This window comes from Aedes albopictus, chromosome 2 (genome assembly GCF_035046485.1).
Source record: "Aedes albopictus strain Foshan chromosome 2, AalbF5, whole genome shotgun sequence".
Lineage (NCBI taxonomy): Eukaryota > Metazoa > Arthropoda > Insecta > Diptera > Culicidae > Aedes > Aedes albopictus.
The window spans coordinates 442,351,818-442,374,880 of NC_085137.1; the positions used below are offsets into that span (position 1 = coordinate 442,351,818).

Here is a 23,063-nt window from a genome sequence, read left to right on the forward strand (position 1 = left end):
GGGATAACAAAACAGGAACAGTACAGAAATCGATGCTTCATTGCCTCTCAATGACAATGGAGTAGTACGACATGCACTAAATACTAAGGATATGGGTAATGCCACAAAAGATCTAAATACTGGTCGCAGTGGCTCACCCGTACAGAAAAAAAACCTCAATTATGACAAGAAATCCACGTACTCCGGTGAGACTCGAACGCACGACTCCCAATTCACTACCCAGTTAACCACATATCGGGGGGTGGAAGCTCAGGTAAAATATTATCTCCTGGGCGCCCATTAAAAACACCACCCCCGGCGAAGACTGGCGCTCGAGCCTAGCTATTTAGCACTGTAGTTGGAGGAAATGCCAATGCAGAACCCGTAGCTTCCGGGAAGGTAAGCCCAGCTCCCTGGGTTAGTGGGTTGGTGTCAGGCCCTGCAAGCCAGCCGTAAAAAAGACTAGCACCGGAAAATCAACAAGAGAAGAATGCGAACCGATACCAATGGTGACGACCACAGCGACGAAAAGGGACTTGCGATTGGAAGCTCGGTACGTGGAACTGCAGATCTCTCAACTTCATCGGGAGCACCCGCATACTCGCCGATATACTGAAGGACCGCGGGTTCGGAATCGTAGCGCTGCAGGAGGTGTGTTGGACAGGATCTATGGTACGAACGTTTAGAGGTAATCATACCATCTACCAGAGTTGCGGCAACACACGTGAGCTGGGAACAGCTTTTATAGTGATGGGCGACATGCAGAGGCGCGTGATCGGTTGGTGGCCGATCGACGAAAGAATGTGCAGGTTGAGGATCAAGGGCCGATTCTTCAACATTAGCATAATAAACGTGCACAGCCCTCACTCCGGAAGCACTGATGATGACAAAGACGCATTTTACGCGCAGCTCGAACGCGAGTACGACCGCTGCCCAAACCACGACGTCAAGATCATCATAGGGGATCTAAACGCTCAGGTAGGCCAGGAGGAGGAATTCAGACCGACGATTGGAAAGTTCAGCGCCCACCAGCTGACGAACGAAAATGGCCTACGCCTCATCGATTTCGCCGCCTCCAAGAACATGGCCATTCGTAGCACCTTCTTCCAACACAGCCTCCCGTATCGTTACACCTGGAGATCACCACAACAAACGGAATCGCAAATCGACCACGTTCTGATTGATGGACGGCACTTCTCCGACATTATCGACGTCAGGACCTATCGTGGCGCTAATATCGACTCCGATCACTACCTGGTGATGGTTAAACTGCGCCCAAAACTCTCCGTTATTAACAATGCACATTACCGGCGGCCGCCCCGGTACGATCTAGAGCGACTGAAACAACCGGATGTCGCCACCGCATACGCGCAGAATCTCGAGGCAGCGTTGCCGGACGAGGGTGTGCTCGATGTGGCCCCTTTGGAGGACTGCTGGAGTACAGTGAAAGCAGCCATCAACAACGCAGCCGAGAGCACTATCGGGTACGTAGAACGGAGTCGACGAAACGATTGGTTCGACGAGGAGTGCAGAGCGGTTCTGGAGGAGAAGGATGCAGCGCGGGCGGTAATGCTGCAGCATGGAACCCGACAGAATGTGGAGTGATACAGACAGAAGCGGAAGCAGCAGACCCGTCTCTTCCGGGAGAAAAAGCGCCGCCTGGAAGAAGCGGAGTGCGAGGAAATGGAACTGCTGTGCCGTTCACAGGAAACACGCAAGTTCTACCAGAAGCTCAACGCATCCCGCAAAGGCTACGTGCCGCAAGCCGAAATATGCAGGGATAAGGAAGGGAGCCTCCTGACGGACAAACGTGAGGTGATCGAAAGGTGGAAGCAGCACTTCGACGAGCACCTGAATGGCGAAGATAATGTAGGCACGGAGGACCAAGGCAGCGGAGGAAATGACTATGTTGGTGCAGCAGAGGACGGGAACGAACCAACTCCCACGCTGAGGGAAGTTAAGGATGCCATCCACCAGCTCAAAAACAACAAAGCGGCTGGTAAGGACGGTATCGCAGCAGAACTCATCAAGATGGGCCCGGAAAAGTTGGCCACCTGTCTGCACCAGTTAGTAGTCAAGATCTGGGAAACTGAACAGCTACCGGAGGAGTGGAAAGAAGGGATAATCTGTCCCATCCACAAGAAAGGCGACAAATTAATGTGTGAGAACTTTCGAGCGATCACCGTTTTGAATGCCGCCTACAAAGTGCTATCCCAGATCATCTTCCGTCGTCTTTCACGTAAAGTAAATGAGTTCGTGGGAAGTTACCAAGCCGGTTTCATCGACGGCCGGTCGACAACGGACCAGATCTTCACCGTACGGCAAATTCTCCAGAAATGCCGTGAATACCAGGTCCCAACGCATCACCTGTTCATCGACTTCAAAGCGGCATACGACAGTATCGACCGCACAGAGCTATGGAAAATCATGGACGAGAACAGCTTTCCCGGGAAGCTGACTAGACTGATAAGAACAACGATGGACGGTATGCAGAACAGCGTAAGGATTTCGGGTGAGCTATCCAGTTCATTTGAATCTCGACGGGGACTACGACAAGGTGATGGACTTTCCTGCCTACTATTCAACATCGCCCTGGAAGGTGTGATGCGACGAGCCGGGCTCAACAGCCGGGGTACGATCTTCACGAAATCCAGCCAATTTGTCTGTTTTGCGGATGACATGGATATTATTGCCAGAACATTTGGAACGGTGGCAGAACAGTACACCCGCCTGAAACGTGAAGCAGCAAAGGTCGGATTGGTGGTGAATGCGGCTAAGACAAAGTACATGCTGGTAGGTGGGACTGAGCGAGACAGGACAAGCCTTGGCAGCAATGTTACGATAGACGGGGATACTTTCGAGGTGGTAGAAGAATTCGTCTACCTCGGTTCCTTGCTAACGGCTGACAATAACGTGAGCCGTGAAATACGAAGGCGCATCATCAGTGGAAGTCGTGCCTACTATGGGCTCCAGAAGAAACTGCGGTCAAAAAAGATTCACCCCCGCACCAAATGTACCATGTACAAGACGTTAATAAGACCGGTGGTTCTCTACGGACACGAGACATGGACGATGCTCGAGGAGGACCTGCAAGCACTCGGAGCTTTCGAGCGACGGGTGCTAAGGACGATCTTCGGCGGTGTGCAGGAGAACGGTGTGTGGCGGAGAAGGATGAACCACGAGCTCGCTGCACTTTACGGCGAACACAGTATTCAGAAAGTGGCCAAAGCTGGAAGGATACGGTGGGCAGGGCATGTTGCAAGAATGCCGGACAACAACCCTGCAAAGTTGGTGTTTGCTAACCATCCGGTTGGTACAAGAAGGCGTGGAGCGCAGAGAGCACGATGGGCGGACCAGGTGGAGCGTGATCTGGCGAGTGTTGGGCGTGACCGAGGATGGAGAGCTGCAGCTGCAAATCGAGTATTATGGCGGTAAATTGTTGATTCAGTATTATCATGAATTTGATGTGAACTAAATAAATGAAATTAACCACATATCGCATAAGATAGTATATGCAAAATCGCTTATTCTTTTAATAAAAATCAGTATCGCAAATAATTACAAAATTAATTGCATATAAATAATCACTGCCATTCATTAATGATTTTCTGTTTCAGGAGCAAATCAAACCGTAAATAATGCCATTCATAATCAAGGAAATGGCATTATACTGACAGATCATATATTATACTACAGATATGTCGAACAAAATCGCACTGCCTTAGTGAAAATTATCACTCATATTTCGTACTCTGGAAAATGAGCTTAATTAGCTAATATAACTCTGCTATCTTCCAATAATACGTAATAATTGTTCTTCATGTAGAATTCAAGCCACATTCTTGTCTCAATGAGATTGAATAACCCCGCGGCAATAGGAATATTTCAATATAATTATGGAACGGTCGCCGCCGTCGCCGCGAATCACAATCACTTTTTCCCCCAGCGCGGGCCACCGCCTGATTCTTGAGAGTGTTTTGCACAAGCTCGTGATAAGGTACACCGGGGCAAGTTGAAACGGGTGGGGCAAGATGAAACACCATGTTTTGAAATAGATTGCAATACAATTTGAAAATTTGTCCTCCGCTAAGAGATTGTTTGAATCAAAAACTATGTGTTATGGCGATCAAACTGTTTATCATCATTAGAAAACGTCATATTAACCCGCTGTTTCATCTTGCCCCACCCGTTTTAACTTGCCCCGGTGTACCTTAGTACTTACTCTTTATCCACTGTAATGCATTATTTGAACCAATGCAGTTTGATTAGCTACCAATCGACAAGACGGTTGGTACTCTTGCACCAAAATGATATCTGAGCCCTGGAACATTATCACGATTACAACCGTATGGGAAATGCGCGGCTAGAAAGAAGTCCACCAGCAGCAGCAGCCGAACTCCTAGGAGCGTATTTCTGTAACATTCGGTGGTTCAACCGCAGCCGGTGCACATGTTAAACTTAACACAAGAGCGATTCCACGAACAAGTGGGAATTTTTTCCAGTTTTTATTTTTTGTATTTTTTGATTTGCATGAAACCTTGCATACAAGTCTTTGGGGAACAAAAACGCCGTTTTGCATACTTGGTTCGCCATTTTGAATCTAGCCTTACTTATGAGAAGGGCCTATGAAAAATGCACATGATATCTTCAAAAAATTGTATCTCGAAAACGGATTGTCCGATCGGTTTGGTGTCTTCGGCGAAGTTTTAGACAATTGTTGGTGCTATATGGAGAAAATATGCACGGTAAAAAAAAATGTTTGGTTTTTGTGATTTGAACAAAAATATAGATTTTCCCTCAAAAGTGACATGTCAATATTTTTTTTATTATCCTTATGTTATAGCTGACTAAAAATGCTATCTAGTGCACAGTGGGTTGTTCTGGAGAAAAATAGGTTACAATGAAAAAAAAATGTTTTAAAAAATTACGATTTTCAAAAAATGCTATTAAGAAAAGTCAAAAAAGTTTGTCGCCCTAATTTTATGAAAGTACATCAAATTTGCAAGAAAAAAGTACTTCGGTAACATTTTTCTAAGATGCACCGTTTAGAAGATATTACTAATTTAATATTGATTTTTTTGATAACTTAATAAATTTTAGCCCTTTTCGGATGTACTCCGTGTTTCTCCAGTTTCAAAAGTATTTTTTCGGAAAGATTGGAAAATTTTGAGTTAAAATGACACTGACAGCTTAAGGATTCGAGTAAAATTCTCTGCCTTAAAAGTATTTTGAAAAACAAGTTACAAAATCCCACTAACAGGAACAATGATTTCTTCCAGTGGTTTTTGGTGTATTGTGTTGAAAATGTACATTCAACTCTTGCATATCGCAAGATCCTCAATTAGCAAAATTCAAAAGAGCGAATAAGGCTTATTTTTCAGGGGTGGTATTTGTGCGCAATATAAAATAACATTATATTTTGTACATCAGTTTATTTTTATTCCTGTATTTTTATCAAATTATTGTTTACACAACTTTCTTAACAATATCGAATATTTTGGCATCATTGTTAGGACAGTTTGAATAAAGCTTTGCCTTTATTGTATTTTCTGATAGAGGAAGAAATAAATGGAATTTTTGAGTTCCTTGAATTGTTTTTGCATTATTATATTGATTATTTAGCTGCAAAGACATATTTTCGTATTCTTCTGTAGTAGAATAACAAAATGACAATTTTGTAAGTTCTTCTTTTCGTTTGTTTGTCCAATTAAACAACTCTCTTGCAGTCTTTATCGGGTGTTCGCGTTCTTTGGCTAAACTTGCTCTGGTAGCCATGCGTTTTATCATACCTCCAATAGCATCGCATAAACCTTTTCCGTGCGATGTTGCGAAGAAATCCCATTCAGCGTCAATACCATACTTTGACTTAAACTTACAAAGGCTAGAAAAGTTTTTTCGGTTTTTATACTGTGAAGCAGCACCATCTGACATAAAATAATTTTTTTCATGTTTTTATTTTGATCAATTTGTAAAAAGTTTATCATTTTATCAATAAACAAATTAACAGCGTCTGAATCATGTCTTAGTTCTTCTGAAATTATAATGAAGCTAAAATGTTTAATTTGCATATTTTCAGTATAATATATTACGAAAGGATGGATTGTTGCCTGTTGCACGTTCCAATGGTGTGATTGAACTTCATCCTGCAAAACGAAGCTGTAATTTTCAGAAAAGTCACAAATAGCTAAAAATTCACCACCTTGCAAGTTTTGTTTTGTAGTTTTCAAAAAATTGGATTGTTCGGTTTTTACAAAATCATGCGGAATCAAACTTTCTAATTTTGAGCTGAAAAATGTAACAAAGTCATCGGTTTGCTTTACAATAGTTTCTAAATCCCATCTGTCAGTGGTAACCCATTGTTCGAATGAAAGCTTTTCAACAAAATTTTATTCCAGCTGTTTCAATAAACTGTCTTCTAAAACTGAGGTATCTGGGCAGTTTTTACATCTTCGTAGATGACAATGAGTTGTCTTATTTTCGCAAAGTAATCTATTCGTTATTCTTTGACAGATACGTATTTCGACCTCAACTGTAAGGTCGTCTTCAGTGTCTTGTACTTGACTCGACTTCGTTAGTGTTTTTAGATCATTCAAGACATTGTATTTTTTTAAGCTATGTAGAATTAAATTGACATTTTCATGCGTAGTGCAAACGCAAACATTATGTATTCCTGCGATAGTCAATAGTTTATATTGCCTTGGCCGGAGGCTTGCAAATGATGAAAACCCTATTTTTACATTGACGTACATTTCATTAAAGCGATTAAAAGCTTCTCTTAATGTCATCATTAACAATCTTTTCTGAACAGGCAATCTCTTATTTCATGTCTTTACGCAAACTACATCTCTTTGGCCTGGCATTGCACGGCTTATATCATCGTCTTCAAAAAAATTCAAAACCAGTTCTTTTGTTTCATTACTCAAAGCTTTTCCAGAGCTTGAACCTTGAGATGAATCTAATACATTATCTCTTTCCTTTCTTGCATCTGATGCCATATTTCTACTAGTTTTAAATTCGTCTACAATTTTTTGTACTGACCATGATTTTGGTAACAATGATAAAATTGATAGTTTATCTTGCCTTGTGGCTGAATTTAAAAATTTAATTTTCAGCTGACACCCGACCGCGACAACGAAACGAAGGTAGGGAAAAGTGTCGAATGTTTACAAGCCTGGGCCAGCGTGGCCATTAGGGTGGCCTACACTTATATGAAAAACAAAAATTTCGAAAAATACAAAGTCTTACCTTCAAAATCAGTTGTTTTGGACTCCCAGAAGCTACGTTCAAAATTTGAGCAAAATCGGTTGAGCCTAAGGGAGCGCTCAAAACGCTTTAAGTTTGTATGGGAAAACTTGGCCAAATGTATGCAGAAATTTTAAGTTTTCGAATTTTGCCGCTAGGTGGCGCTGTAAGCGTTCAATAATCAAACCCTTTGGTATTATTGCAGGTGACTATATGCCAGAGAACTTTGTCGAAGACCGCGAAGTGATCCGACGGCTGTGGAAAAAGTTATAGCCAAGGCAAAGTGAGGCAAAGTATTGAGATTTCATTATTGATATTATTCCTTTACATGTATTGGAAAAATAACAATAAAGTTTATCCTCACTTTTCCTAGGGTATAACTTTTTTCACAGACGTTGGATCACTTTGCGGTCTTCGACAAAGTTGTTTGGCATATAGTCGCCTACAATAATACCAAAGGGTTTGATTATTGAACGCTTACAGCGCCACCTAGCGACAAAATTCGAAATCTTAAAATTTCTGCATACATTTGGCCAAGTTTTCCCATACAAACTTCAAGCGTTTTGAGCGCCCCCTTAGGCTCAACCGATTTTGCTCAAATTTTGAACGTAGCTTCTGGGAGTCCAAAACAACTGATTGAGGAGGTAAGACTTGGCATTTTTCGAAATTTTTGTCTTTCATATAAGTGTGGGCCACCTTAGTGGCCATGGTGGACTAGTTCCAACAAAGACCAACAATCACCAACTGTACGTAGTACAGCTAACTGGTATCTAATTACCTGTATCTAATACTTATTAGCACGTTTTCAGCAGAAGGCACCAAAACCACTGGAAGAAATCATTGTTCCTGTTAGTGGGATTTTGTAACTTGTTTTTCAAAATACTTTTAAGGCAGAGAATTTTACTCGAATCCTTAAGCTGTCAGTGTCATTTTAACTCAAAATTTTCCAATCTTTCCGAAAAAATACTTTTGAAACTGGAGAAACACGGAGTACATCCGAAAAGGGCTAAAATTTATTAAGTTATCAAAAAAATCAATATTAAATTAGTAATATCTTCTAAACGGTGCATCTTAGAAAAATGTTACCGAAGTACTTTTTTCTTGCAAATTTGATGTACTTTCATAAAATTAGGGCGACAAACTTTTTTGACTTTTCTTAATAGCATTTTTTGAAAATCGTAATTTTTTAAAACATTTTTTTTTCATTGTAACATATTTTTCTCCAGAACAACCCACTGTGCACTAGATAGCATTTTTAGTCAGCTATAACATAAGGATAATAAAAAAATATTGACATGTCACTTTTGAGGGAAAATCTATATTTTAGTTCAAATCACAAAAACCAAACATTTTTTTTTTACCGTGCATATTTTCTCCATATAGCACCAACAATTGTCTAAAACTTCGCCGAAGACACCAAACCGATCGGACAAACCGTTTCCGAGATACAATTTTTTGAAGATATCATGTGCATTTTTCATAGGCCCTTCTCATAAGTAACGCTAGATTCAAAATGGCGAACCAAGTATGCAAAACGGCGTTTTTCTCCCCCAAAGACTTGTATGCAAGGTTTCATCCAAATAAACATATATGAAAATTACTCGTTGCTGAAATGATATGGAACCGCTCACAAGTGATATTCACTAAGTTTCACTAGAGGTTTTCTCTGGACCGCGATTCGTGGGGTATTAATTTACGAATTTTTCCTCCGCGACGGTGGCGACGACGACGACGACGACGAATGTAAACAAGACTAGCCGTAATTGGAGTCTTTCAAAGTCACCATAAGTTGTATAATCTTACATGCGATTATATGAAACACAAACCAGATAAACATCAATCGAAATCGCAATGACTTATGAAAAGTTGCCGTCGAACTCCAATATCAGCTGGTAAGGAAAGTTTAGTTTATATTAGGCCAAACTTCGCTCACTCTTCAAGAAAAGCTAGTTGATGCAGTGGTATGGTGCCAGACTGAGAATCTGGAGGTCGTGTGTTCTAGACCGGTTGACATTTTTTTTTTCGTTGATAATAAGGACATCGTATTAATAATCATGGGAAATCTTAATTTTACATTTTTCATCGATAATTTGGGGCGTCGTATTAATGGCAACAAGTAATCAAACAGAGTCGTCAGAAGTATATACATGGCCTCCACTTTGGTATGCATAGAGCAGTTTTGTGCACTTTATACGAGTGAATTGGTTTTTATATGGTGATGTATAACACAAATTATACAGACCTAAATGTTTACTGGGTAGACGGGCGCTTCTATTCCTTCAAGCTACGGAGTCACTCGACTATCTCCGTCGAAGGTAAGCGTAAAACAGAACTCAATTAGTCCTGTTCAACGACGTAGGTTGAACTTGCTCGAAGTTGTTGACTAATGGGTAAGAGCAAGATGCAGCAACTTCGAGCAAGTTCAACCTGCGTCGTTGAACAAGACTATTAATAAGTGATTGACGTCGATAATGTCGTAGAAGTGCCGTCCATAAATCAAAACGTGGTCGATTTGTGATTCCGTCTGCTGTGATGATCTCCAGGTGTAACGATAAGGGGCTGTGTTGGAAAAAGGTACTATGAATGGCCATATTTTTGGAGGTGGCGACATCAATGAGTCATAGGCCGTTTTCATTTGCAAGATAGTGGACGCTGAACTTTCCAATCGTTGGTCTGAATTCCTCCTCCTGGCCTACCTGAGCGTTTAGGTCACCCATGATGATCTTGACGTGTCGTGGCTAAGGCTACGGTCGTACTCGCGAGCTGCGCGTATTTAAAATGCGTCTTTGTCATCATCAGTGCTTCCGGAGTGAAGGCTGTTCACGTTTATTATGCTGATGTTGAAGAATCGGCCCTTGATCCTCAACCTGCACATTCTTTCGTCGATCGGCCACCAACCGATCACGCGCCTCTGCATGTCGCCCATCACTATAAAAGCTGTTCCCAGCTCACGTGTGTTGCCGCAACTCTGGTAGATGGTATGATTACCCTTAAACGTTCGCACCAGGGATCCTGTCCAACACACCTCCTGCAGCGCTACGATGTCGAACCCGCGGTCTTTCAGTAGATCGGCGAGTATGTGGGTGCTCCCGATGCAGTTGAGAGATCTGCAGGTCCACGTACCGAGCTTCCAATCGCAAGTCCCTTTTCGTCGCTGTGGTTTTCGTTATTGGTAGCGGTTTTTACGACTGGCTCGCAAGGCCTGACACCAACCCATTAACCCAGGGAGCTGGGCTTACCTACCTGGAAGCTACGGGTTCTGCATTGGCATTGGCACTCCAACTAAAGTGCCAAATTGCTAGATTTAAGCGCTAGTCTTTGCCGGGGAAGGTGTTTTTAATGGGCTCCCAAGATATAATATTTTACCTGAGCTACCCGCCCTTTTTTCAGATAATCATACTGGAATTCCTTTAGGAATACGTCCACAGTCCGACCCAGGATGAAAGTATTGAATTCCTTCCAGAATTTTATAAAGAGATTTTTTTTTTAATTTTCCGAAAAAAAAACATTTATAAACTTTTTTATTAATTCTATCAAGGGTAAAGATTCTCCTAGAACTTCTACAGGAAGTTCTTCAGTAATTCCTCCTAGTTTTTCTTCAGAAATTCTTCAAGGAATTTCTTAAAGAGGTCACCAATGTATTTTTTCGATATTCCTCTAAAAGTGGTTTCTCCCACAAATTTCTAGAAGGATTTTTTTATGAATTCCTCCTGTGGTTCAGTCTGAAATATGTCCTGGGATTGCTTCAGAGATTTGTGCCGGAATTCCTCCCAGAGATTTTTTTTAATTCTTCCAGAAATAGCACAACAAATTACTGGTGTGATTAATGAAACGTTCTGTGAAAGACTTTCTTAAGAATTTTCGAGAGGAATGTCTATAGGTGTCCTTCAAGAAACTCATGATATTCAAAATGAATTCCTGAACAAAACTTCCTGGAGCAACTTCTGAAATTACTTTCGCAGAAACTTCTAAATGAATGCTATGCTATGCTCTATTGGAAATCTTCCAGAAATTTCTCAATAAATCTCTAAGGGATCTCTGGAGGATTTTGGAAATACTTCTGGAAATTCTACTGGAGCAGTTCTTCGAAGAATTTCTTATGCAATTTCTGAAACGCTACATACATTTATTTGTTCAACATCACATTTAAGACAAGACATAATCAACAATAGTACGCACAATACTCGGTTTGTGGCTGCCACTCTCTATCCTCGGTCGCGCCCAATGCTCGCCAGGTCACGCTCCACCTGGTCCGCCCATCGTGTTATCTACGCTCCACGCTTTCTTGTGCCAACCGGATCAGTTTATTTATTTATTTATTATTAACATCAACAGACATCTTATGCCCCAATGATGGCCTCTTATAACTAATACATAACTATAAAAACTAAAAACAAAACTGCATTTGAAATACAAGACAAAAACGAAACAAAAATGCGAAAAAGTCAAATACCGTAACAAAAAACATATAAAATCACAGTTCGTTATTGTTCGTAAAATATCTGCGGAATATTTGGCGCATCGTTTGGCGGGACAAGTGGAAGTCGAAAAGGTGGCCAGCTCTATTGAACGCAAGCTCCAATCCAATCAGCGTGTGTTGACCGTAATTGATTCGTCGGAAAGGCAATCTAAGCATCGCGTTGCTCCGAAGGGCCCTAGGACGAACGTTCAAGTCAACCGCTTCCAGAATGGCAGGGCAATCGACTCTTCCTTGCAAAGTGTCGGCAATAAGCATAGCCTTTGCCATATCCCTGCGCGATTGGAGAGTTTCGAGTCGAATCAACTGACATCGATTGCTGTAGCTTGGTAACCGGAGCGGATCACGCCATGGAAGCAGACGGAGCGCATAGCGGATGAAACGATGCTGCACTGATTCGATTCTGTTAGAACCATTCTGATAATGCGGATACCAAACAGCAGAGCAGTATTCGAGAGTTGAACGGACCAAGGAGCAATACAGGGATTTTAAACAGCAAACGTCGGTGAAGTCCTTGGCGATGCGAAAAATGAATCCTAGGGTCCTAGACGCTTTGTCAACGATATATGCGACATGGTGCTTAAACGTAAGCTTAGTATCCAGGATTACTCCAAGATCTTTCACTTGATCGATGCGTTGGATTGTTGTGTCACGGAGCTTGTAGTTGAACTGAATTGGTTGGCTTATTCGGGAGAACGAGGTTGTTCGGTCCGAGATTGTGAACCACTGGTTCTGGTCTCTTTAGATCGCTTTCATCTAACTCATGAGAAGAGTAATACCTCTCGCTTCTCGAGAGCAACCCCGAAGTCGGGCAAGATCACTTTGTACGAAGTTTAAATAAATTAGTATGCACCCATTCGTCAAACGTATAACACGCGTTGTGTATTCGGTCCGGTCCGGTCCGGCAATAAAGTCTAGTGCCCACAACGCGAGTGTTTTTATTTCCACCGTTGAAGAAAGGTCGATGGACGAAGGCAGAGGTCAAGGACCTCTGAAGTGACCCGCGTTTGGACGGACTAGTTTCTACAGTCCACTTTATAAGGTCCGTGCCAAAACATGGTCCTTCGAGCCGGATGAAGACCGGTGGGACTAAACTAAAGTGCAAGTGAATATTCTGTTCGCGGATAAACGGTACCCGCCCGATAGCGAAAATTGAAAATCGTGCGTAAAGTGTTTGCTGGCAAAACGTTGCCTAGGCCGGCCGAGAAGAACGCTCGCTGTTGTACATACACAGTAGAGATAGCAGTGAAAAAGAAATTTTATTGTGCGTGAGGGACCGACGTCGTCGACATTGTCGCCGTTGTTCGAGTGCACCACACCGGTGCTTACACGGAGGGAAGTGTAGCGGCGGATTTTGGCGGTTTCGTCGGAACATCAAGGTGGAGATTGGCCGGCGGCGCGCCACGGAACGTGTCGTCAGGAGAGCTGTACTGCATGCGGGAGAAAACGGAATCATCCCGATTGCCGTCAGGGAGTATTTTGCATGGTTTTTTGTGGTTGGGTTGCATGTGCTGGGTATGAGTTGGGTAAAATTGAATAAAGTTTATACTATATGTTGAGCGTTTTCTTCCGGGTAGTGGCCTGGATTGAGTTGGATTGCCCTTGGTCTGAAAGATCTGGTCTTGAAGTTGGTTTTCGCTGCTCGTTGTCATTCTCCGCTGTAATCCCCTGCTGTCAAATTGCTGGTTTTCGGTCGGTCGCGCGGAACGTTTGGAGAAGTAATTCCGGTAGCAGTGTTCGAGATTCGCGCAGTCAAGCTGATTCAGTGAATGAAAGGTGGTGTGAAGTGAATCAAAAAACTTAATTGGCAAATTTACAGTACTGCTGTTGAGTGAAAAGTGATTGATACGAACACGATCTTAAGTTTGAACTTGTGCTGTGAACATTGAGAGCCACGAACCTTTAGTGATTTGATCATCCAACAGTACTGTAAATTTGTGGGTGATTAGATAACTGTGAAGATGGTGACCATGGAGGAGTATAAGGAGCTGAAGAAGCAAGAAAAGCAGTTAGTCGGCATCATGAATGGCATCGCGCGTTTTGTGAATGAGTTCCAGAAAGGAAAGCACGAAACCCAAATTGATGTCCGCCTGGAAACCCTAGAAGAGGCCATGACGAAATTCTACAGTGTTCGCCGGAAAATTGAGCAGTTTTTCGACGATGAAGATAGTGCTAGTGAAGTGAAGATAGCTGAAAATACCCGGTCAGAACGAGAAAAACGGAAGAAGAGCTTCGAGGAGTCGCTGTACAACGTTCAGGAACAATACTTCGAAGTGAAGGCCGCGTTGATTCAGCTGCGGCCAAAAAAGGAGACCCCACGAGCCACCATCGAAAATGTAGTTGAAGTTCAGCCAATGTCCCGGGTGAAGCTGCCGGACATCAAGCTTCCGAGCTTCAGTGGGAGGATTCAGGAGTGGACCAGCTTCCGAGATACCTTCCGAAGCCTGATCCACAACAACCAGCAGCTGGCAGACGTCGACAAGTTTACCTACTTGCGGTCTTCGACCACCGGTGAAGCACTACAAGAGCTGAATTCGGTGGAGCTAACGGGCGACAACTACGAGGTGGCCTGGAAAATGTTGGAGAAGAAGTACGAGAACAAGAAGCTCATCGTGAAGGCCCACCTGGACGCGTTGTTCGCCGTTGAGCCAATGCGCAGAGAGAACTGCGAAGCGCTAAGTCACATCATCAGTGAGTTCGACAAAAATCTGCTGATGTTGAACAAGATTGGGGAGCAGACGGCCAACTGGTCGACGATATTGGCGTACATGGTGTGTTCTCGTCTCGACCAAACCACTCTCCGCAACTGGGAGACGCGCCACAACAGTAAAGACGTCCCAAAGTACGACGACCTAATGCAGTTTTTGAGGGATCAGTGCGCAGTGCTGCAATCGATAGCCCCCGCAAAGGTTCACGAAGGCGATAGACGGCCTAGGCTCTCAACGACGCACACTACGTCCCAGGCTCAGCGAAGATGCTTGTTTTGCGGAGATTCGTACCATCTACCGTTTAAGTGCAGCAAACTGCAGAACATGAACGTGGCTCAGCGAGTGGAAGATATCAACAGAAAACGACTTTGCAGAAACTGTTTGACAGCCGGGCACTTCGCTGAAGGCTGCACCAGAGGGTCGTGTACTCGCTGTGGGAGAAAGCACCATACGTTGCTGCACTTTGACAGGCCATCAAGCAGCGGTAATCCAGTGAAGCCATCAGTTCCTGCTAGTGTCCCGCAGTCCGTTCCACAAGCGCAAAACCGACCAAATTCAGCTCCAACAGCGCACCAGCAACAGCCACAGCAAATTCGTTCGAAACCACAGAGCCAGACACAAACAACTCAACTCAACCAGCCACACAAACACAACCCACATCATCATACCCGGTGATTCGCTCACAAAACACTCACCCACAACCCACCACTGACCCACAACCTGCAATTTCTCTCGAAACCACTGAATCACCGCACGGCTTTGGCACGACAACTCGTCAAGTGTTGATGTCAACTGCTGTCGTGAAGGTGGTAGATCGTTTTGGCAACACCGCACTAGCCAGGACACTTCTGGATTCGTGCTCGGAGTTTTGCTACATGACCAGTAGCTTCTCCAAGAAGTTGAAGTTCCAGGCCAAGACGAATTTTCTGAAGGTGCAAGGTATCGGAAACAGCAGCTCAACCTCAACGAAATCTGTGGAGGCGAACATCGAACCAAGACACTCGTCAATCTCCTCGTTCGGTGAACTGATGCAGTTCCACGTTTTGCCGAAAATCACCCAAGCGTTGCCGCTCAAACCTGTGCGGATGGATTTGCTGGAGATTCCATCCGAAATAGTTCTAGCAGATCCCACGTTCGGAGAGCCTGGTCCGATAGACTTGATCATCGGGGCGGAGTTTTACTTCGATCTACTGCAGACCGGAAGAAGAAAGCTGAGCGACAGCGGGCCAACGTTACAAGAAACAGTTTTTGGTTGGGTCGTGTCTGAAAGGATTCCGGAAATGGCAAGATCGCTGCCCACAACAGCAAGCTACGTGTGTTCGACAGCGGACCTCCAGGAAATGATCGCTAGGTTCTGGGACTTGGAGACCTGTCATGTCAACCGGACCCATTCAGTGGAAGAAACAGCCTGTGAAGAAATGTTCAAGCAAACAACGACTCGGGACGAAGAAGGCCGGTTTGTGGTAAGCCTGCCAAAGAAGGAGCACATGCTGGAGCGGTTAGGAGAGTTCCGTGCAATAGCCATGAAGCGGTTCATCGGCTTGGAGAAGCGGTTCGCCCTGAACGCCGAACTTAAGGAGTCCTACAAGGAGTTTATCCATGAATATCTCCTGATGGGCCACATGAAAGAAGTCGACGGAGAGCAAGCCATCGGAGATCCGGTGTACTACATGCCGCATCACGCGGTGTTGCGACCGGACAGCACAACAACAAAGTTGAGAGTCGTTTTTGACGCGTCGTGTCGGACTTCTAGCGGCATCTCGCTCAACGACGCTTTGATGGTGGGGCCGGTCGTTCAGAACGATCTGATATCCACAATTCTCCGATTTCGTCAACACCGGATCGCCGTCATCGCCGATGTAGCCAAAATGTATCGGATGGTCCGGGTTCCAGAGAAAGATCAACATCTACAGCGCATCCTTTGGAGAGACACACCGGAGGAATCGGTGAAGACGTTTGAACTGCTGACGGTCACGTACGGCACTGCGAGTGCTCCGTATCTGGCCACAAGGTGCCTGAAGAAGCTGGGAGAAGACAGTGGATCTACGCATCCGATTGCAGCTCGGGTTGTCCAGGAGGACTTTTACGTCGACGATATGTTGTCAGGAGCGGACACCGTCCCCAAAGCACGGCAGCTGATGAACGAAGTCATCGAGCTGACAAACACGGCTGGTTTCACCCTGCGGAAGTGGAACTCAAACTCACCAGAGCTGCTTTCGACCTTGCCCAAGCATCTACGAGATGAGCGGTCAGTCCTGGATCTAGACTCCTCAAGCGCAACGGTCAAGACTCTGGGGCTGCGATGGGACACTCAGTCCGACGATTTCTGCTTCGCTTTCCCCGAGTGGAGATCCAATTCCTCCTCCATCACGAAGCGCAGTGTTCACTCCGACGCTGCTTGCTTCTTTGATCCACTGGGCCTGGTTGGGCCAGTTGCAGTCCAAGCGAAAATCTTCATCCAGCGGCTGTGGCTGCTAAAATGCGACTGGGATGATCCTCTCGAAGAGTCTCTGCAGGAAATGTGGATGGAATACAAGCAGAACATGGTCGCATTGGAGTCCCTATCGATTCCTCGCTGGCTCGGCGTCAGCAACGACTGCACAGAAGTGCAGCTACACGGGTTCTGCGATGCATCGGAAGCTGCGTACGGAGCGTGCCTTTACTTACGTTGTACTGCGTCGGATGGCACTGTCACTGTCCGGTTGATCACCTCCAAATCACGAGTGGCACCTTTGGAAAGCCTCCAGAGGAAAAAGAAGAAAATGAGTATCCCCCGCCTCGAGCTGTCCTCGGCACTTTTGCTGAGTCACCTGTACGAGAAGTACAGCCAGATCCACCCGAACCTTCCAGCGTACTTCTGGACATACTCGATGATTGTCAAGTGCTGGCTGGCTTCGCTACCCTCACGGTGGCAAATCTTCGTAGCAAACCGCGTGTCGGAGATCCAGCATCTCACCAAGGATGGAGTTTGGAACCATGTCCCGGGCACCGAGAACCCGGCAGATCTTATCTCCCGTGGAATGTCGCCAGCACACCTTCAGTATCAAAAACTTTGGTTCGAAGGCCCGCAGTGGTTGGCTCAAGACCAACAGTTTTGGCCAGACGCAGGTGATCCCCCTAATGCAGTATTTGATTCGGCCATGCTGGAAGAACGACCAACACCTGCATTTCCAGCTCAAGCAGTACCTCCAAGCGAAATCTTCGGAGAACGTTCGTCGTTCACGGAACTCGTTCGTATCGTAGCACTGCTGCTTCGATTTCGGCACAACTCGCAAAAATGCAATCGGCCGTCCAGGAAAACTGGTCCCTTGACGCTCGAGGAACAGGAACAGGCAACTATCGCTCTAGTTCGCTTGTCCCAGCAGGAATGCTACCCACAAGAGCTAAAAGAGCTAGCCAAAAGAGGATCGGTTCACGACTCGTCCAATATCGCTGCGCTGCATCCACAACTTTGTGACGGCGTGATGCGCGTCGGCGGCCGGCTCTCTAAGGCATCGATATCGTCCGATCGCAAGCATCCCTATATTCTACACCACAAGCACCCTTTCGCAACGATGATCGTACGGCACTTCCACTACAAGCTCTTTCACGCCGGTCAGCAGCTGCTGATTTCGGCGGTCCGCGGAAAGTTCTGGCCAGTTCACATCCACAGTTTGGCCAGGAAGGTGATTCACGGATGCATCCCGTGCTTTCGCAGCAAGCCCAAGGTTTTGGACCAGTTGATGGCTGATCTTCCGTCAGCGAGAGTCAACCCTGCACCACCGTTCATGAACGTCGGCGTGGACTACTGCGGTCCATTCCAAGTCAACTACCCCAATCGTCGAGCGAGTCCAGTGAAGTGCTACGTAGCGATTTTTGTCTGCCTAGTAGTGAAGGCCGTCCATCTGGAGCTGGTGATGGACCTAACCACCCAAGCGTTCCTAGCAGCGCTGAAGCGGTTCGCAGCTCGTCGCGGCAAGCCCCAATTGATAATGTGCGATAACGCAACGACCTTCGTCGGAGCGAAACGGGAGCTAACCGAGCTGCATCGACTGTTTCACGACCAGAAGTTCCAAGAGCAACTTATCAAGGACACCAGTTCCGATGGCATCGAGTTCCGATTCATCCCTCCCCGCACGCCAAACTTCGGCGGCCTCTGGGAGGCGCAGGTCAAGTCCTTTAAAGGGCACTTCAAGAAGGCTGTTGGAACCAAGGTTTTGAAGGTGGACGAAATGTTGACTGCACTGGCGCAGATCGAAGCGGTCCTCAACTCACGTCCACTAACCCCAATCAGCAGTGATCCCAGCGATTTCGAGGCTCTAACTCCAGGGCACTTCCTGGTTCAGCGACCACTAACTGCCATCCCGGAGCCTGATTTGCAGGATCTTCCCACCAATCGCCTGTCGAAGTGGGAGACTGCTCAGCAGGTGTCACAGCAGGTCTGGAGCAGGTGGTCCACACAATACCTCTCGGATCTCCACAACCGCACCAAGTGGACCAAACAGCGGAACAATATTCGTATCGGCACGATGGTCCTGCTCAAGGACGAGAATGCCCCTCCTCTGAAGTGGCACTTAGGCAGGATCGTCAAGGTGTTCGAAGGGTCGGACGGCAACATTCGTGCACCACAGCGTTCGCTACCGTCTCTCATCCGGAGGAATCCATGGTAACCCCTCCAACAGCCGTCGTCAACCGTTTGGCAGTGAGCTTGGCCAGCTCGCATTGCCGATCAGCGAATCGATGGCACGAAGTTACGAAGTCAAAGAAGAGTGGTCATCCGACCGCAGAAGCACCTACGCCCGGCAGAGACTACCACCCAGGTTTACACTCTACGGAGGATCCTCAGGCGCCGTTCTTGCCTGGGTAGGTAAGTTGTTCCGGTTTTCAAATTTCTACGCACAACCACTACATCCAATCCTTTTCGAGGAAACCACCAACCAAACCATCACCAAACGCACCACCACTACGAAGTACCGGAAGCAGCAAGGAAGTAAGCCAGCCATCAACCGATGGAGTGGCGCAAGGTCGTACCAGACGATGACCCCGACCGATCCAAAACGAAGCACCGTGAAGCCCATTGAAGTCACTCCGAAGTCCCCGAATCCAGTCAAGCCACCGTAGAAGAAGAAGAAGAAGCCATCCCGTTGTGCACCCGGCACGGCATTCCTGGAGATAGCCCCACACTAGGAAGCGCACGTGAGCCCGAAGTCAACGTGTATCGGCGCCAGAGGCGCATAGACGTAGCAGTCCATCAGCAGTTCCCCTCCGCACGCACCCGCGTGGCGATGTCCCGTCGGCAAGGGTCGGCGAAGTTCATCCGTAGCAGCAACAGAAGCAAAGTGTATTCCAAAACATGTTCCAATATTGTTAGATGTAAGCAAGTGAAGATCAGTAGAAGTAGAAATTCGAATGAAATTTGTAATAAGCTCTTGTTTGAAACCCGTCTGGTTTCAAGGCGGCCGGCATGTTCGGTCCGAGATTGTGAACCACTGGTTCTGGTCTCTTTAGATCGCTTTCATCTAACTCATGAGAAGAGTAATACCTCTCGCTTCTCGAGAGCAACCCCGAAGTCGGGCAAGATCACTTTGTACGAAGTTTAAATAAATTAGTATGCACCCATTCGTCAAACGTATAACACGCGTTGTGTATTCGGTCCGGTCCGGTCCGGCAATAAAGTCTAGTGCCCACAACGCGAGTGTTTTTATTTCCACCGTTGAAGAAAGGTCGATGGACGAAGGCAGAGGTCAAGGACCTCTGAAGTGACCCGCGTTTGGACGGACTAGTTTCTACAGTCCACTTTATAAGGTCCGTGCCAAAACAGAGGTCACTGAACATTTACTTGGGTTCACAACCATCCGCACCATGTTGCGAAAGAATCGATATCTTCTTGAAGTTTCAAGGCGTCAGAGATGGAACGGATTAAAAGGTAAAGCTTCATATCGTCCGCGTATGACAGCCGAGGACATCGCAGCATGCGGTTCACGTCATTGAAATAGAGTAGGAAAATCAGAGGCCCTAGGTGACTTCCTTGGGGAATTCCGGATGTTGCCAAGAACTCGGTGGATTGGCAATCGCCTACGGAGACGCTTAGTTTACGCATAGTAAGATACGATTCAAACCAACGCAGAAGGTTGCCGGTTAAGCCGAGTCTCTCTAATTTAGCAGTTGCGATGGCGTGGTTAATTTTGTCGAAGGCCGCGGACAAGTCGGTATAGATGACATCTGTCTGCGATTTTTCGGCAAAGCTGTCAGCAATATCAGATGTGAGGCACAGGAGATTAGTAGCGGTGGATCTGCCCGGGATGAATCTGTGTTGCGTTTCGTTCAGGTATTGTTTACAATGAGACAGCAGTGGGTCCATCAAAACTAATTCAAACAGTTTACAGATCGCGCATAGACACGAAATACCCCGATAGTTGTTGACATTTTGCCGGTCGCCTTTCTTGTACACAGGAAACATCGTAGATGTCTTCCAAATTGATGGGAACACTCCTTTGGACAACGAGAGATTAAACACGTGCAGTATTCGAATCAGCAAACTTTCAATGTGCTTTTTTCAGAAAATCAGAAGGAATTCCATCCGGCCCGGGTTTCGTGGATGTTTTTAACCGCGCAGCCGCATCGCAAATCATTGTCGCATCGACAACAAAGTTGGCCCAAGTGTCCTCTACCAAAGGAACATTATTTGCCGCTTCAGCAACACACGCTGCCAGAAGAGTTTCATTGCAGAAAATGCTGGAGAATTTTTCTGCAAAAAGCTGGCAAATAGTGTCTGGTGTGGATGCCACGTTTTCGTCCAAAGTCATCGTCGTAGGAAAACCAGATTCTTTCCTCTTCTCATTCACGAACCTCCAAAACTCCTGCGGTTTGGACTTCAGATTTTGCTGAATTTTGCGCTGATATCGATTAAAACACAGACGACTAGCGACCTTGTACGCCGAGTTCAATCTGGTATAGTGCTCACGGAGAGAGAAGGTCCGGTATTTCGAATAACGCTTAAGTGCTGCTCGTTTCGTTGCCTTCATCCTACGTAGATCGCGAGTTATCCATGGATGGTCATTGTTGGCGCGAATCTTTTTAGGCACATGCCTATCGACGATATGTCCCAGAATGTGCGAGAGAGTCCGCGCTGCAATGTCCACGTCACGTTCATCGAGAACATCATTCCAGTCAATAGCTGCCAGGTATTCGGTAATGCTCTGATGGTCGGCTTTACGAAAATCGTAAAAAACCGAACTGATCGATTGCGCCAAGCTAATCTGGTGATCATGGAGTGTGATAACTAACGCTTTGTGGTGATTGACATCCTTGACCAAAGGTGACGGAGCCTCGATAATAACTGGAGCTTCGTCTTGAGCGCTAACGAAACATAAATCCAAACAGCGATTGTTTTCATTAGTCACTTGATTAATCTGTCTTAGCGTAGCGGTACTGTAACAATGGAGGAGTTGGGAAGCACCGTTGTGTATAAAGGAGTGTTCGACGTCGGGATAGAGAAACCCATTGCAGGACGACCGCCATGAAATTCCTGGTAGGTTGAAGTCCCCAATGACGATGATTTCATCCGTAGCTGAGGCAGTTTCGACAACTGACATAATAGACAGGGTTTGCGTATCGATCAATGATTCTTCACGTATACGATCTGGCGGGAAGTAGATTCCGCAAAGGAAGATAGAGCGGTTTGACAGCTGGATACGAACCCACACTTGCTCGACGCTTCCCCATAGGTCGTTTTGGATATTGGTGACCCTGCGTGTCTTCTTCACAGTTATGAGGACACCTCCACCTGTTAGTTTGCGGCTGTTTCTGGGGCTCCGGTCGCAGCGAAATACTTCGTAATCGGGACCGAAAACAGAACTGGATGTGGTTCGGGGATCAAGCCAGGTTTCGGTCAGTACTACAACATCGTAGCAGCCGTCGGATGTTGCTAGGTAGTATTTGGTAACGTCGCAGTTCATTCCTCCAGCGTTCTGATAATAAATCAGCAAGGTATCATTAAACACCAGATTGGTAACCGTGGTATTCGATGGCGTGTTTGAAATTCTGGAATATGGAACAACGGGCACAGAGAGACAATTGCTGGGATTACAAGTGTACTCGCCTGTAAACGGAGCTTGGAAGACCCCCTCTCCACACTCGTACACAGGACCGGGATGGCTGCGGATCGCTGGCAGGAAGGGCTCGACTGTATCGAGTGGATTAGGAGCTCCCATGAGGCTTGCAGGCGTGCATCCTGGTGTAGAAACTGGCTGGTATCGGTGATTCAATGAGCCTCAGTTGCAAACACCAGCTTTGCAGGGTTGTTGTCTGGCATTCTTGCAACATGCCCTGCCCACCGTATCCTTCCGGCTTTGGCCACCTTCTGGATGCTGGGTTCGCCGTAAAGTTCAGCGAGCTCGTGGTTCATCCTTCTCCGCCACACACCGTTCTCCTGCACACCGTCGAAGATCGTCCTTAAAACGCGTCACTCGAAAACTCCGAGTGTTTGCAGGTCCTCCTCGAGCATGGTCCATGTCTCGTGACCGTGTAGAGGATTACCGGTCTTATTAGCGTTTTGTACATGGCGCATTTGGTGCGTGGGTGAATCTTTTTCGACCGCAGTTTCTTCTGGAGCCCATAGTAGGCCCGACTTCCGTTGATGATGCGCCTCCGAATTTCACGACTCACGTTGTTGTCAG

The 23,063-nt window shown here is 46.0% G+C and overlaps 3 protein-coding genes across 9 annotated transcripts in view; all 3 read left to right on the plus strand.

Moving 5' to 3' along the window:
• LOC109397319 (EGFR adapter protein) overlaps positions 1-23,063 on the plus strand; it is a 275,114-nt gene that overhangs the window by 11,954 nt on the left and 240,097 nt on the right. The window lies entirely within an intron of this gene.
• LOC115267623 (uncharacterized) lies at positions 11,243-15,085 on the plus strand. Its single transcript, XM_062853752.1, has 2 exons — positions 11,243-12,859; positions 12,933-15,085. Exon 2 carries the CDS (start codon positions 13,660-13,662, stop codon positions 15,079-15,081), a length of 1,422 nt encoding a protein of 473 aa, XP_062709736.1. The 5' UTR covers positions 11,243-12,859; positions 12,933-13,659; the 3' UTR covers positions 15,082-15,085.
• Positions 15,192-19,620, plus strand: LOC134288563 (uncharacterized). Its single transcript, XM_062853751.1, has 2 exons — positions 15,192-19,252; positions 19,312-19,620. The coding sequence occupies exon 1, from the start codon at positions 15,192-15,194 to the stop codon at positions 19,053-19,055; it is 3,864 nt and encodes a 1,287-aa protein (XP_062709735.1). The 3' UTR covers positions 19,056-19,252; positions 19,312-19,620.

Excerpts from the sequence above, each read along its gene's own strand:
- LOC115267623 (XM_062853752.1), top strand. The coding sequence starts at position 13,660 with ATGGTGACCATGGAGGAGTATAAGGAGCTGAAGAAGCAAGAAAAGCAG.
- LOC134288563 (XM_062853751.1), top strand. The coding sequence starts at position 15,192 with ATGTCAACTGCTGTCGTGAAGGTGGTAGATCGTTTTGGCAACACCGCA.